The sequence below is a fragment of the Canis lupus genome, chromosome 34, assembly GCF_048164855.1.
Source record: "Canis lupus baileyi chromosome 34, mCanLup2.hap1, whole genome shotgun sequence".
NCBI classification, from domain to species: domain Eukaryota; kingdom Metazoa; phylum Chordata; class Mammalia; order Carnivora; family Canidae; genus Canis; species Canis lupus.
Genome location: NC_132871.1, coordinates 16,779,445 through 16,796,633, shown reverse-complemented (window position 1 = coordinate 16,796,633; position 17,189 = coordinate 16,779,445). Strand labels below are relative to the sequence as shown.

The window sequence follows — 17,189 nt, the reverse complement described above, 5'->3', positions numbered from 1 at the left end:
AAATCCATAGTCATTTAAAATGTCATGTAACATTGCTTATATATTACTGCTATAAAGTTTTCTCCAGTCTCTTTTCCTAAGCAGTTGTCCTTAGGAGTTTGCATCCCCTCTGTAATTTATTATTATTAGCAAAGGGTCCTGCACTACATTGTATCACAATCTTCAGCTCAGCTTTCTTCCTACTTTGTGTGGAAAATGGAACCAAAATGATATATCTCAAGCCAAAAGATAACTAAGATAACTAACTAACTCATCATTCATTAATTCATCCAGTACCCATTTATCAAGACTTTACTATCTACTAGACAAAATTACAAGCTCTAGGGATACCAGCAAAATAAAGCATAGTCACTGCTCTCCAGGGATTCGCAATCCAGCCCCATCCTGTTCTGAGTACTCACTGTCTACAGGTCTTCCCTTCCTTCCCCTAATACCTTTGAGGGGTTACCCAGAAAATAGTATTGGTCCAGACAGATTTCCTACAAAAAATTTTTTCCTGCCCTACTATACCTGGCACTTTTAGTTCCTTCCTTCTGAAATTCTGAACTATCACCCCGTCATCTCCCTCTTTCAGATCTGGTCGTCCCCCTTTGCCACTCCACCTCACATCCTAACACACCTCATCTGATGTGCCATGCCCCTGTCTGGCCTTGAATTGCTCCTGTCCATGCCTTCTCCTAGATTGTCATTTATCACCACCACTACCCTCCACAACCTTACATAGTTCACTAGTTTCCCCTTAATCACTTTGTCCCAAATATCACCATCCCTTTGTGGGAAGACCCCATGACCAACACTGACAAGCCCTAACAGGTTGTTTAATCATACAGTCTTCATTTTAGGTTTAAACCAAAGTTGAAGTCATGGGTATTTTAGAATTTCTATTCTCTTCCTCAAAACACCATTGGCCCAAATGAAAAGAGTTTGCTCTCAATGTTATACTCAAGGGATACCTGGGTGGCTCAGGGGTTCAGCATCTGTCTTTGGTTCAAGGCATGATCCCAAAGTCCGGATCAAGTCCCACATAGGGCTCCCTGCATGGAGCCGGTTTCTCCTCCTCCCTCTGCCCATGTCTCTGCCTCTTTCTCTCTGTGTCTCTCATGAATAAATAAGTAAAAAAAAATTTTTTTTAAATGCTGAACTCAAAAGTCCTGGGGTAAATGCCAAGCTTTTATAAATGTATCCAGGACCTACTGTAGGCTGTGGCATCTCCACTGCTAGTCAAACAATGACTAAACAACTTCTCACATGAAGTAGTCATCAAAAACATCTGTTTCTTCTTTGATTTCTGTGGACAATGACTGTAAAAATGCCAACAGGATCTTGGCTGACATCTTAAAATTAACACAAAGTGATGATTTGTGGGATGTGCATTTAATGAAACAGAATGTATATATGGGAGGCTTAAAGGTGAACGCCACACTGTGATCAGAGCTAGACTCTTCTATAAGACAATTGGGGTTAAGAAGCTGAAGTGGTTCCTCACAGTCTGATATCTTCTCTCCAATTTCCACCTCAGTCCAACTTAGACTTCTAAAAGGTCTTCGATTTTTTTATTGGAGGGGGGTTGTTTTTTGGTGGTGGTGGGGGTGTCATAAAAAAAAACACAAGGGAAGGATATTATCTTCTCTCTTCTAGATGTTGAAATTAGACTTATAGGGATATGAAATCCAGGACTTCTACAGCTTTCAAGCAATAGCAAAAAGCCAACATGCTTAAGATGGGAGAGCAGAAAAGTGGGAGAAAATTGGGTGACGTTTGTTACTGAACTGGGAATTAATCAACCCTGGAACATTACATTTAGGCTTCTTATTGTGTAAGATAATAAAGTTCCCTTTTGCTTGCCTTTTTTGAGTTGCGTTTTTCGTTTTTTGCAGCCAAAAACATCCTCATCAATACAGGAATAATTTTAAATTATACAAATATCCCTAATGGATGAAGCAAAAGAATGATACAGATGGCATATCTCTCATATGCTGCCATCTTATATTTAGCCAAGATTATTCTCTCTTCTAAAATTATTTAAGCCCACTAAAAACCCTTTTCCAGTTTGATCCCAAATAAATTATAATTTAAGAGTTTCTTCCAGGTTAGTGTCCTGAATCCCCTCAGGTATGCAGCAGCTGGCAAGGTGCCCCTGATTGCTACCATTTTCCTTCCTGTTGCAACTCATTCTATGCAGGCTGTGCCAGCAGTCACTGGAGCAACAACAACACTTCCCACATCTAATTACTAGCTCCATTTTCACTTAATCAGAAAGAAGATAGTTTACTAATTCTGAGGCAGAAGGGGTAGAGGGTCTGCATAGTGCACTGCAGGAGCAAAAGGACCCATCCAATTGCCAACCACACAAATAAAGACCCCATCGATAGATACCAATAAATGTTTTGTTTCTTTGAGTGTAACACAATCTTAATTAAATACTGGGAACCGATCTTATTTCCAAATAGCTGGGGTATATTTACAATTCTTCAGAGCACATTCAGACTCTCAATATCATCTAATTCTGAGTGAGACTGCCAGCATAGGTTCCCCTGTTGTTTAAGTTCCAACTCAGCATTTATAAAGAACCATCCCATTGTTATTGCATTTGTAACAAATGAGATTTTAGGTGTCCAGGAGGCCAAAACAAAACTCCTCTATAAACACTTACGACAATGCTGATGTTCATCAGAGCCATCCTCACAGTCCCGTTCACCATCACATTCCCAGGAGTTAGGGATGCATTGACCTTCACCATGACACAGGAATTGGTTCACCTTGCAAGAAGGAGGAGCTAAAATAAACCAGAAAAGGACTCATTATGTCAAACATCCACTCTATTATACCATAAGCGATGCTTATTTCAAAAGAATCTATCTCAACTCCTGCTTAATATAATTGATGGCAAATAGTAAACAATCCTATACAAGGGCCTGTGGACTCTAATCAGCATTCAATGCCAAATAATCTCAGCAATGGCCTCACGACAAACTGATGATCCAAAGCAACAGAAAATACAAAGAATAAAACTAATAGCCAAAACACACCCATACAAAGACATGACAAAAAATATTAATTACATTTTAAATCTAAATAAAAATTGACCATGACTTATTGTTAAATTATTCGAATTGTTTTGAAATAACTAATAGTAAAGGGTCATGATGAACTGAAAAAACGAGATTTGGAAAAGAAGACCCAGAATTGAATAATTATTATTTCTACAATTTTCTTGCTTTAGGATCTTTGGCAGGTTCTCTGAGCTTTAATATATGCACCATAAAAATTGGGACTATATTTATCTCATAGTTTGCTATAAAAAAATCCATTAAATAACATATGTGCAAGTACAGTATAATATTAGTTGCTATCTCTATTTTCATTGGTACTCTGCTATATTGTTATAGAACATTATTATTACATTAACAATCTCTAAAGAATTGTTGGTATAACTGTTCATTTATTCCTCTATCCTAGAATATACAATTCTTACTTTTCTGCTCCTAATGTTTAACCTAAAATAAACTCAGGTAGCCCAGAGGAGGTGAATGGATAGCACACAATGGGAGCTTGTTAGAAATGTAGAAGCTCAGGTCCCACTCCAAATATATGAATGCAAAACCTGCACTTTAACAAGCTCCCCAGGTGCTCCATTTGTGCATGAAAGTTTGAGAAGTACCATCTATATAAGACCTATTCCCCATCTTTCTCTCATTTCCAAATGCACCATGATCCAAGCGACACACCAAAATTTGTTCTGTTGTGCCACAGGATGGCCAACAATTCAAAACAAATTAATTTTTCACCTGATTTCTTGGTTTTTGGATGATAACCCTTGTCTTTCACAAATCATAATGAATGAAATTGCAGTAGAGCAACTGATCATATATGACAAGCCAGGAAAGCATTAGATGTTAAGGGTTGGGATTTGTGCAGGAAGGAGGCCTTTCATGGATGATTTAACTTCACTATGCCTGTTTCCTAATCTGAAACCTATCTCAGAATATTGAGAGAACTAAATGAAGAAACATAGGTGAAAATTATTTTATAATTAAAATTTGGGTTTACAATACTACTGTGTTTTTAACTATATTTTTTTAGGTTCTGAATAGTCCAATGGGTTTTATTCTTTTTTTTTATGTAATGTTTTATTCTTTTTTTCATTTACATTCAATTAATATATAGTGTATTATTAGTTTCAGAGGTAGAGTCCAGTGATTCATCTGTTGTATATAACACTCAGTGCTCATTACATTATATGCCTTCCTTAATGCCCATCACCCAGTTACCCCATCCCCACCTCCCCCAGCAACCCTCAGTTTGTTTCCTATGGTTAAGAGAACTATAATCTTTTTAAACATAAAACCATACTAGCCTCTTCTGTGATCTTTTTGTGTAAGTCGCCTAAGTTATACTATGTCTTTTATACAAAACAGATTCCTCCTTGAATTACAAATAACAGTTGGTGCACAAAATTTCCAGAGGGAATAATCTGAAATAGGCTTATAGGCTTCAGAAAACTACTCACAAATTTGTTTCCATATCAAGGTCATGGGATAAGGGTAAGACAGAAAATGATGTGAATTGAACCCCTTCTTCAGAATTATTAATGCCATCAGTTCTCTTCAGCCACAAAGATCTCAAAAGACTTGAGTCCAGTCCCAAATCTATCACTAAAGGCATGGCTCTTTATCTTCGGTACAGCTGAATTCAGCAGGAAGCACTAATGCCACTCACAACAGAGCTTTGCCCAGCCCCTCCTCACTTACGGCAGCCGATTTCATCTGTGTCATCCAAGCAGTCTCTGGTCCCATCACACCTCCAGGATGCAGAGATACATTGCCCATCTTCACAGCGAAAATCCTCACTTCCACATTCTGTAACTCCACAAGCAAAAGAAAACCAGTTTAAAAACCTATCCATAAAAAATAAAATAATAAAATAAAATAAAATAAAGTAAAATAAAATAAAAATAAAAACCTATCCATGCAGATATTTAACCAAAGAAATACAATTTTTTATAAAAATGAAAAATTATGCAGTGAATTAGTAATCAAAGGAGTATGACTTACAAAATTAGGAAAACATTTTTATAATGATTATTGTATTTTCTGTTTCAGGGTATTCAAGAAGAGGTCATTTCTGCACACGGCTGACTAGAGTGTGCCTTGATATAACCAGTCCAGAAAGAAATTTGACAACATGTATTTTGTTTTTTAAAAGTGCTTATTCTTAGTTCTTTTATTTTTAGGTGTTTTTCCCCCCTAAGGAACTAATCAGAGAATTAGACAAAGATTTACATATGGAGATTTTTTTTAATTTATTTTTTATTGGTGTTCAATTTACTAACCTATAGAATAACCCCCAGTGCCCGTCACCCATTCACTCCCACCCCCCGCCCTTCTCCCCTTCCACCACCCCTAGTTCGTTTCCCAGAGTTAGCAGTCTTTACGTTCTGTCTCCCTTTCTGATATTTCCCACACATTTCTTCTCCCTTCCCTTATATTCCCTTTCACTATTACTCATATGGAGATTTTAATCACAATATTACTTACAATAATTTGCAAACTATCTAGATGTTTGATAATAAGAAAAGGATAAAGTTTTCTTATAGCTTTATTTTGACATATTAAGAACTCATTAAAATGGTTATGTAGAACTTCTAAATGATTTAGATAAATATTTATAATATGTAACAAAGATGAGGATGTAAAATTTCACCTATAACAGAGTTATATATGGAGAAATAAAAGTGTAGAAAAAGGCCAGAATATTAATGGTGATTATCTCTGATTGATACCATGAGTAACTTCATTTGCTTGACTGTGCTTTTTTCTTTTTTCAAGTTCCCTGCTCTTTATTTTTTTTAAGTGCCCTTTTATTACCAAATCATAGATAGCAATTTATGGTCCTTCATTCTTAGATTCAGACCAATATTTTGGCTTTTTGTTTAACAACTTTGTAAGATCCCAGCTCTGTCAGTTCATCTTCCCAAACAAAAAATTTTTAAGTCAAAAAAAAGAAAAACCTACCAAAGAAAAATCTCTGCACCCAACCAGAGTGCTCAAATTTGACCCCCAAAGTTACTACATTCCCAAGTGGCAGTGATTTCCTCTAGTAATAGCAGAAAGAGAACATAGCTTAAATACATTTATTTCATTCAACCACTATATCCAGCAATTTTCCCAGGTCTCCCCAGGGGACTAATTTGGCAGTTGGAAACCTTCTGAGTTTCCCCAAATATCCGACCAGTGACTTCCCCACGTATTATGTGCCAAGTAGGAAATTTTTTTAAAGAGATCAGCCAACATCAGCCTAACTTGGTTGGAGTAGACTCAAAATTATTCTTTCACAAGCCCAAAGTGGTAGGAGTAATTTCGAAGTTTGGAAGAATACAACTATTTTCCTCATGTATTTAAGCAATCATGCTAAATTACCTATTTCAGTTATTGGCTAATTAACCCAAAATTAGGTAAATATACAGATCAATTATCTACTCCTAAAATAAATAAACAATCTGCTATCCTGACTTGTGTAAATGCAGGCATATCAACAGCATGACATAAACATAGTTAAGTGATCTATTCCTAGGGGATATAGGCTACTTTGTTCATGGAATGTTCAAATCTGATTGTCTGGTAGTGACATCCTGATTTATAATGTATGCTGCAAATGGTCAGAAACTTCCCTTGGCTAAATGGTGGTACCGAGTGGTACAGGAATACGTACACCCAAATACCTTCTATAGACTAATGCACGATGGTGGTTGGTGGTGCAGGTCTGGGGTTGGTGGTGCAGGTCTCTTATCAACTACCTTTAAAACACAACAACCTCCCTTGCAAAAATGCCCCTAAGGAATGTACAAATTCACTCTGGAATCCCAGAACTTCTCATTGGATTTTGTTCTACAAAGCAATATTTCCATGGGAGATTAGTGGCTTTGGAGGTTTAGCTATTAACACAACATATATTAAATCACTTTTATCAATTAGGTCTATTGTTAGTAATCCAACATAACACATTTGTAAGTTCAGTACATTTGTCTCCTTTAGTATCTAATAATTTCTGGTTGAAAAATTATAGCAATCTAAAGGTCAGTCTACTTACAAAGAGTTTCATATTGCTATGAAAAAAAGAAAAGCATAAACTTAGAAACTGAGTATAGAGAAGAAAATAAATTCTTAAAACAATTTATAGCCTGTTATAAAATACATAATTCTTAAGCAATTTTTATTACAAGTCAGATTTTCTTTTATTTTTGCAAAAATATGAAGTTAAACACATCATTAAAAGGACACAAAATATATACCCAAAAGTCATTTTTAAATTACTTCAAAGCCAGTTACATAAAATATATTAAAAAATGAAATTGATAGGGGAAATTTTGCAATTAACTCTTTTCTAGTCAGTGTTTTTTCACGTTTGATCTCCCAAATACTCAGTTATCTGCAGTAATATATCAAAATCAATTTACTTAATTTACCAACAGATCCATGATAATTCATCTGTCAAGTTCACCTTTTCAATATTACCTTCCTTGCCTGTTACAACTCCCAAATGACTATTGTTTGGAAATACCTCTCCAGAAAAAACAAACTGATCCTTTATCATTGCTGGGTGGCCTCCCAGGGATCAACCAAGATGCTCCACTGGTGTCAGAAGCCTGTCATTCATTTTATTATAAAGGAAGTATGTGCTATTTAAAAGCAAACTACTAGTGAAAAGCTCTGATAACAATTGCAGGTGCCCCTGATTTCAACTGATCTGTAAGCACTGCATTTGTTCTCTTTTGTTTTAAACAAGTAGCCTTTACTCTCCACTCCACCAAAGGTATCTACATCTTATTGTTTAATAATTTAAAGTCCAAAAAAGCAGGGAGAGGGATTTCATACACTGGAGCTAAATATTTGTGGAGAAAAAAAAAATCTAAAAACAGCAAAATTAAATTTTTTTTCAAATAGTCTCTAAACATCCATAACTATTAATCCAGTTTTAACCTAGAGGCAATTTTACAAACAGTAACTTTCATAACTTTAAAATATTTTCCCTCTAATAAGAGCCAAGAAGGTATATTTGATAATCCACACTGAAATAAAAAAATCTTTGTTAAAGGGCTCCTGGGTGGCTCAGTTGGTTAAGTGTCCAACTCTTGATTTCAGCTCAGGTCATGATCTTAGGGTTGTGAGATCGAGCCCTGCATCAAGCTCCTTGCTCTCTCTCTCAATCTCTCTCTAAAAAATAAATGAATAAATAAATAAATAAATAAATAAATAAATAAATAAATAATAACCTTTTGTTAAGAACCAGGCACAGCCATTGACAAGAAGCCATTAGGACTAAATGAACATCCTACTTCCCCAGCACCATCCCTGGCCTTTTCCAATAATCAAAATAGATTGATGCAAAGATGAAAAATACTCGTGTGGCACGTAAATGGCATGCATCATTCTAAACACTTTGCCAACTTCAAGTCATTTAACTTCCATAACAACCCTAAAAGATAGATGTGATTATTATGAACATTTCACAAATAAAGAACTTGAGGCACAGAGCAGTTCAGTAACTTGCCCAAGATCAAACAGCAAGCAAGTGCAAAGCAAAGATTTGGACCTGACAGTTCTAGTTCTGGCATCTGTGCTATATTGACCACTGCTCTGTGTTCCCTTATACCAAAAAAGGAAAAACGGAAAGCAAAAAGGAAAAGAAAAAAGTTATTTCACCAAGCTCAAGAAAGAATGTAAAAATTTGACTTTTTTCCAAAGTTGCTATCCACATTAGCTGAATTCGTGAATTGGGCTAGTGTGGAATCCATACCACACCATATGCTCATATAATTCAGTTGGAGAAGAGTAGTCTATCTGGCAACAAACACTGCACATAAAAATTCTTTGGCTTAGGAAAATTTGCTACAATCAAAAACAAGCCAGGGACATCAAAAAAAGAGGTTCAATCTCTTCAAAAAAAACATTAAATTAGACTAAGGATAAATTTGTTTTCCAATCTTATAAAACCCCAAACTGTAGAAAAACAAGTGATCCTTAAATAACCATATCCCAAGCTTCCCGGGCTAAGTGTTGGACTAAGAAAGTGTTAAGATATTAGAGAAACAGTTAATGCCTCAAGGAAGAAAGAAGTCATTTGTTTTTCAAGTGCAGGGAAAGTACACCACTTCTGTATTCTTTACAGCCTCTAAGCGCAGTGCTAGGCACTTGGGGATAGTCAAGGCATACTTATCAGGTAATGAAAATTCCTCTTCATAAAATTCAGCCTCTTGGTATCATTATATATATAAAGCCATTATATATATATATATAAAACCATCAAGACATACAATAACACTTTATAGGAGTTTGTTTGTTATCTTAAATCCTCAGAAAGGAAAATGAAATCTGGAATAATTTGCAATTCCTTGAAAGAGGAATGCCCAGAAATTTTAAAGAGAAAAATACTGAGTCACATTAAAAGGTTTGATTCTTTTACCCTTGCTTAGTGAGAGTTTCTTTTTTTTTTTCTCATAAATTCTTTTCTCAAAAGAGAAAGGCAAGTCGTAGTCAATGGAACATTGTCCAAAATTAACAGAGTAAGGTAATTTCTATGGCAAATCCTATTTTCCTGTTAGATCCTCTTAACATGTGCTGGGCCTTCCAGACACTTGGGTCTACCTGAGGAGGTGTATGAGCTCTTTTTAAAGATATGTCATGTAAAAGTACATGACAGAGGCTCCTGGGTGGCTCAGTCGGTTAAGCATCTACCTTCAGCTCAGGTCATGATCTCAAGGTCCTGGGATCAAGCCCCATGTCAGGCTCCCTGCTCAGCAGGGAGTCTGCTTCTCCCTCTCCTCCCTACTCCTGCTCTGTCTCTGTCTCTCAAATAAATAAATAAAATCTTTATTTTTTTAAAAAAAGTGTAAGAGGCAATTCCTTAATTCAATCATAATTCTTGCTTCACTTTTCCTGTACTTTTTTATTTTGACATATTTTTGATGTTTATAAATTGGGCAAGAATTCCCTACAACTCTCACACCTTATCCACACCAACAAGGCCTGTTCCCTTCAAAGACTGAGAGTCACTTGTTTATTTCCAAAACTTTACACTGCAGTCATGACAGCCAAGCATAACAAATTATGTGGAAGATCCTACTCTGCCTAATATCAACTGGTGGAATAGTCCATGTTCAACTGATGAACTACTCTCTTCCTGTGCAACATTCTAGCTGCCTGGTTTCCCTAATAGGTTGTCAAATAAGAGGCCGGAGTTCTTTTTGCTTTTTAATCCAGTTTACAAACTACTGAGTCGACTGTTTTTTTCCAAATTATTGTTTCAGAGCCCTGATGGCTGATTACGTCAAAACACCATTAAGAAGACATTTCAAGAATTCAAGGACTTTGAAGCAAAACCCACAAAGCCACTTGATGAGTGATCACGTACACATCTCACTCACGTAAGTGCAGTCAAAAAAAAAAAAAAAAGAACCAGAAGTATATGATATCAGATTCACTAAAGCCACAAAAAAATTTATACCTACTATGTACAAGACATGGCTCTAGGGCTTGTGGAAGAAACAAAGAAAGTTAAAATATGGTCCTTTTTTCAATAGAGCTTATAAATTTATCGGGGACAAGAGTTATATGATATAAATTAGCCATGTATTTTAAGTGTTTTCTGTAGATTATCTCACTTATCATCACAACAATCCCATGAAACAGTATTAATAGTCCCGTTTTATAGATGAGGAGACTGAGGCTTGACCAAATCTCACAACTAACTAGTAAGTAAAGGAACAGGGATTCAGACCTATGTAGTCCAGCTCCAAAGCTGTGTCATATGACTGTAGGTGATTTGGTTCTGAATAAGCAGCACAGACAATAAAAATCAAAGGGTCTCAGGCAGCCCCAGTGGCACAGTGGTTTCACGCCGCCTTCAGCCAGGGTGTGATCCTGGAGACCCGGGATCGAGTCCCACATCAGGCTCCCTACATGGAGCCTGTTTCTCCCTCTGCCTGTGTCTCTGCCTCTCTCTCTCTGTCTCTCTCTCTGTCTCTCATGAATAAATGAATAAAATCTTTAAAAAAAATCAAAGGGTCTCAAGGAGGAAAAAACTAATACCACAAGCTGGAGTAATTAGAGAAGGCTTCATGAAGGAGAGTAAGACTGCATGGGCCATTGTGGATGGGTAGGATTAGCAAAGAGAAGGGACCAGCACTTTGTATAAGGTTCAAACAATTTGAGAGAAGCCCAACATAGGTGAGAGCTTAATGGGGAGGCCTCTGTGAGACAAGTGCAGGGAACCTCTTGTGAGGGCAGGACAAGGTTGGGGAGATGGAGAATAAAGTACCATAAATGTCAAGCAAACAAGTGACCTGACAAATGGGTTGACTGCAGGAAAGTCTAGAGATCATTAGTGCCAGTAACTATGTTAAAACTAAAAGTGGCTCTGCATAGATGTAATCCTGGACAGGGATACAGACTTTGGTCATGAAAAGGGCTCAGGGCTCCACTTCATACCCCAGAAACTGAGCCACAGTGTGAATGAGCTTGGTGAGTAAGCTAGTCAGTGATCCATCAAAAGGCTGCTAGGAGATGGGGCACCTGGGTGACTCAGTTGGTTAAGCCTTTGACTCGATTTTGGTTCCCATCATGATCTCAGGGTTGTGAAATCGAGCCCTTTGTCAAGCCCCATGACTGGCTCCATGCTCAGCAGGGAGTCTGTTTTAGATTCTCTTCCTCTCCTTCTGCCCCTACCCCTGCTCACATGCACTCTCTCTGTGTGTGTCTAAAATAATAAATAAATCTTAAGGAAAAAAAGAGGCTTCTGGCAAAGATGGGTCTTATCTTGCAGCTCCTCCACTTGGCCCAGGCCTGGTCCCCTTGCATGACAAATGACCAGCAGATTCTACAGGTGCACCAAAGGGTAGCTTAGTGTCCTTTCCCTGCTGGCCTCTTGAAGCTGAATGTTTCTCACCATCCAGCCTACAGAATTCAGTCAGCCCTTTGGATAATTGATCTCAAAGATTGCTTAAATATTTGCTTCATAATTTTTTAAAAGTGCCTTTTCAATGACCAAAAAGCCAGCAGGATAATGTGATGCACTATCAACGTAGCCTCTCAATCTGAGAAGTGGGAAATTGTTTCCACTTTTTCTACCTGAGCAATTCCTCATATTCATTTATATGCTAGCTACCTGTCTTCTTCCTCTTCCCCCTAGTCTTTTGCATTCTACTTATATTTCATTGAGCACCCCTTAATCTTGACAACCAGACTATCAACCTGCACTGCAGAGCATTATAAATAAAACCGCACTTCTCAGGGGTTCTGAAGAGGACACAATTGGCATTTGGAGTGGGACAATTATTTAATTGCCTGGGGCAAAGCTGGATATATAGCATCTCTGGGCCTCTTATGTGGAATGCCAGTAGTGCCCTTCCCTGGAATCACTGTGACAACAAAGAACACCCTATACATGTCCAAACATCCCTTGAGAGTGGTGGTACCACCCTCAAAACAACTTAGAATCTGTAAGCAGCTTGTAGATTCAAAGCTCAAAACATCTTAACCCACATGAAAGAGATCTTCTAAGAAAACCCCTATAATAAATTCTTTCCTTCTGAAGATAATAAAATTTCTTAAACAGCAATCCCACTCCCTCCCACCCAGCAATAAGAGAGCCTGGGATTGGGCAATATCATGCTGCAGCTCCTCGTACCAGCAACTTGAAATGAACTCCCCTGGGAGTGTGATAAAGAATCTAAGTTCCAGGGAGGTCTGCTTCACCCTGGAATGTTCCACGGTGCGTCCGCAGGCTTACCCATTCAGGGGTGAGGGGAGTCACAGAAAAAAAAAAAAAAAACAAGCCAGGAATCTGAAATCCTCAAGCAATTCTTCATTAACGTAAAAGGGTCAATATTAGGAAAAATAAAGTCATAGACACACCTGCTTCATGGAACGAACTTTTCCTCCCAGTGTAAGTATCATAACAAAAAATAAGTTCTTCAAATGTCCTCTCCTAATCCCTGACACATACACTTAAAAAAAAAATTTAATAAAATATAAATTGGTAATCACATGCGTGCCTAAAACATTCAAAAGAATCTCCAAATTCTTACCAAGAACACTCAGCAATGAAAACCTTTTGTCAGCCAGTACCAAAACACGGACAGTTTCTGTTAAGTCTTTTCTGCACTCCCCCAAATAATTCATGAAGAACTTTCTCTATCAGCTAAGTCACTGAGCTTCCTGTGGATGGACTCCTCCTCCACTTGAAAGAAGTCTAAGACCCTCATCCCCACTCCCTTCCAAGGGACTAACTGGTTATCTACCTCTTTATTGGCCAAAGAGCTACGCTTACAGAATGCTATAAAGAACACTACCCGGGATCCCTGGGTGGCGCAGAGGTTCGGCGCCTGCCTTTGGCCCAGGGCGCGATCGGGGAGACCCGGGATCGAATCCCACGTCGGGCTCCCGGTGCATGGAGCCTGCTTCTCCCTCTGCCTATGTCTCTACCTCTCTCTCTCTGTGTGACTATCATAAATAAATAAAAATTAAAAAAAAAAGAACACTACCCAAATAGAAGAAAATTTAAAATAGTCACCTGCTTGGGTAAAGAAGGAACTAATGAATCAACCTATATATACGAAAAGAGTAAAACACCCTTCAGCACTTAATAATTTAACAGGCCTTGTACAAAACTTTGAATCACCCTGATTTAAGTGCTGATTTCCAACCCCAATTCCCCAAAGTATTCCTATACGGCTTCATGACTAGCAAATGTAAATTACTGGAAAATGGCTGAATGGAATCAAACATGAAAAAAGAAAATAGGTACTTGTGAGAAATAAGGGACTACATACATCTGCAGTCAGGCAGCTTTTCTGCCTAAGGCTTATATATGATGCAATAGACTCACTCTCAACCCAAACACCACTTTATAGACACCATCACACCAGGGAACCAGGGTTTTTCTGATTCATTAGCCCAAGTGTTGAACCATAAATCAAATTGCTACAGATGTGTTAAAGCTGATAGCATCAATGCTAATTTGATCGTCTTAACACACAGATGAGATCACCAGGTTATCAAATGAACAATGACTTGATACTGAAAATTGTAACAATAGCAGCAGAAGGAGAAATTAATTCCCAATTGGTGGATTTGGTGATTCTCTATAGTCACAGATTGAATCACCTGTGACTGCCACATAGATCTTGAGTGAATCATACAAACACCTTGCTGTATTCCTTCTCCCTTATTCCATGTTATTTAGGAACACCAAGGGGAGGTGTTAAAGTTAGCAATCAGTGTCCAGACACTGAATTTAATAGGACTTAGCATCTTGCATCCTCTTCTCAATTTAGTTCAAAATGGTAACTTATTTAGCTATGGCCCAAACCCAGATTGGACCAGTACATAATTGTTAAGTGGGCTTATAGGTCACAAATCTCATGCTAGGAACTAAATAACCTCTCATTCTAAATGTGTACATTTTCGGAAAGTAGAGATCAATTTATATAAAATTTACTCTGAAGCAACCAATGCCTCCATGTCAATAAGAAAGTGTGATGACAACTCTGGATCAGGAATGTTGATGCTTATTATAGAGCTCATTATCTTGTTATTTACACAAACACTGACTCTTATCATAGTTCACTTGTTAGAAGACCAGTTGGGGTACACACACATATGATTCAACCTTGATGATTTAGCTATGGACTTGTATAGTTTCCGCCAGCAAATAATTTTCTTAAACTCTTAAATATTGTGCAGCAAGAATGTGAAAATAATTCTACCAATAAGTTTAAAAGTCTGTTCTTGGGCAATAAGTACTGATAATCAATCATCTGGTAAACTGAAATCACTGTCTGAAATTAAAATGTATCATCACTCTTTTTTAAAAATTGGTTTTGTTGATGTTTTACACAGTATTTTTGTATTTTTTCCCTTCTAGTGAAAAGTTAGAGCTCACAAAGAATTTTATAGGCAGAAGGTCAAAATTCTCCCATTATGACCTGACAGATGAAAACTAAAGAACAGGAGAAGTAGATGAGATTAAGTGATCAAAAGAAGAGTGATAGCAAGGTGGCAGGATTCGATTAAGAATCCTATCAACAGAGCCCTTATTCTAAACTGAGTTCCTAATGGCAGGAATAAATACCTCTGTAATCCTAGTGCCCAGTGCAGTCCTGCTAGTACCCAGATGATGCTCAATAAATAAACCATATATGATGCATTAGAATACACAGGTAAAGCCAAGATGATTTCCAAAAAACTGATAAAATCTTGAAATCTTGATGATTTGTAGACTTTAATGATGGATCCTGCTGTTTAGAGTCACTGATTCTTCTGATCTAATTAACAAATCAACAATCATCTTCCATACTGACCTGGCATGAGAGATCAGAAAGACTTGAAGAAGTCGACCCCAAATCCTTGGGAGCCTATGTATATGTTCGAGGCATTCTCTGCTTATTCAGTAAAGGATAGGACTCGGTGTTATACAAAACATTATATCCAGGACTCCTCTGGAGTAGACAAAGTACTCTGCACCACAACCCCCTCGCAAAAGGCTGCAAGAATATCTGATTCCACAAATCAAATTTGTAATTTGAATTATAAGTAATTTGCAAACATAACAGAATCATGATTTTATTCTCCCTACACAGAGTCAAAGGTAGGGCCGACATTGTTAACTTGGAAATCTATAAAATAGGATCTCTTATATTTGCAAAGACTTTCATGTTTCAGTGAACTTGAACTAAATTTCCTGTCTATTCTGCTATATTGATCTTAACAGATTGAGCGAAAAGAACTTTAGGACATGCCTCACCAGCAGGTTATCTGTTATACTAGCAGTCCCTTGGCCCTGGTTTGTTATGCCTGGGCTCACAGAGCATTTATAGGTCTCCAAATCACTTCCAGGCTCTATAAATGTCATCACTTTGTGCTATTATCTGATTACGATGACTTGAAACAAAATAGCTTATTGACATAGAATCAACATTATTATATTGTCTCCCACTGATACCTGTACATAATAAAATGGTGTCTGGCTTTCTGACTACAAATGGTGAATTTATAATGTCCTAATATTAAAAGCAGTGTAAATAAAATTATAAGTCCATCTGCAGTGGTTGTCAGAAGCAGGAAAAACAGTGTGGAGTATATTTCCTAAGATTTTACCTAATCTGTACTATAAATATCATAAGTAATGACAGTAAACAACCTACTGTCATTTTTAACTATGCATTAAAATAAAATCTTAGAATTTTAATGCTGGAAAAAAGTAGTAGTTCCAGTAATAAACTAGGTATGTAGAAAGTATATACAATAAAAGTTTTACTAACATACAAGTAATTAAAACCATCACCTATTGGAATTTTGTCTATATTACACTTTTTAAAAAGGCAATCACAAAAAATAAACTGATACTAGGGATTTGATCAAAAACAAGAGTTTTTAGTTGGCTGTTTCAATTCTAGAAACTGGATATGTACGGTTATAGTCCTGTGACAATAAATGAATGAGCCAATATTCAGAATGAGTCCTTAGATACTGTGATAATTTAAAAATATTTCAATTAAATTTGGTAAAAAAATTCAGATTTTACCAAAAAGAACTAAAATAATATCTTAATGGAGAAAATACTAGAGTTAAGAGACAAGAGACATATAAACATTGGGTTCAAGCCTTGTAATAGCACTAGCAGTCCCCACATCATTCTTTTTCTCCTCCCCCACTTCACATCATCCTAAGTTCCGTGAGGGCAGGAACTATGTCTTATTGACTATTGACTCTTCACTCAATAAATATTTGTTGCTTAACTGGCTTAGCTTGGTGGACTTGGATTTAAAATCTCTGCTACACAGGATCCTTACCTGCAAAATTTCTGACCTGCAAATCAGGTTTTGGTGAGGACTAAAGAGTCCTTACAAACCACCAGCATAATGTTAGAAGTACAGCAGTCCTTCCATGAAGGCTGGTTCCCTCACGGGTACTCCTACACATCATCCAACTGGAGCATTCTAACAGTCCAAGCAATAAAATATTCAGAAATCAATACCTCCACCAGATAACAGCTGTTTGTTATGATCAAGAGAGATCTTCCAAACTCTGACCCACCTTGCTTGCTTGAAGCTCAGCGTTGAGAGCAAGGATGGATGGTGGTTGCCTTGCCTCCTACCCAAGAACAAATTATCAATTGACCTAGTCTGGAGT

The 17,189-nt window shown here is 37.2% G+C and overlaps 1 protein-coding gene across 1 annotated transcript in view; it reads right to left on the bottom strand.

The window, feature by feature from the left end:
• The window catches only part of LRP2 (LDL receptor related protein 2), a 196,265-nt gene that overhangs the window by 155,203 nt on the left and 23,873 nt on the right, over positions 1-17,189 (bottom strand). The window contains exons 2-3 of the mRNA XM_072811537.1: positions 4,752-4,859; positions 2,654-2,776 (exon numbers count right to left, since the gene is read on the bottom strand). Of these exons, the coding sequence (XP_072667638.1) occupies positions 2,654-2,776; positions 4,752-4,859 (231 nt within the window). The remainder of the gene's footprint in view (positions 1-2,653; positions 2,777-4,751; positions 4,860-17,189) is intronic.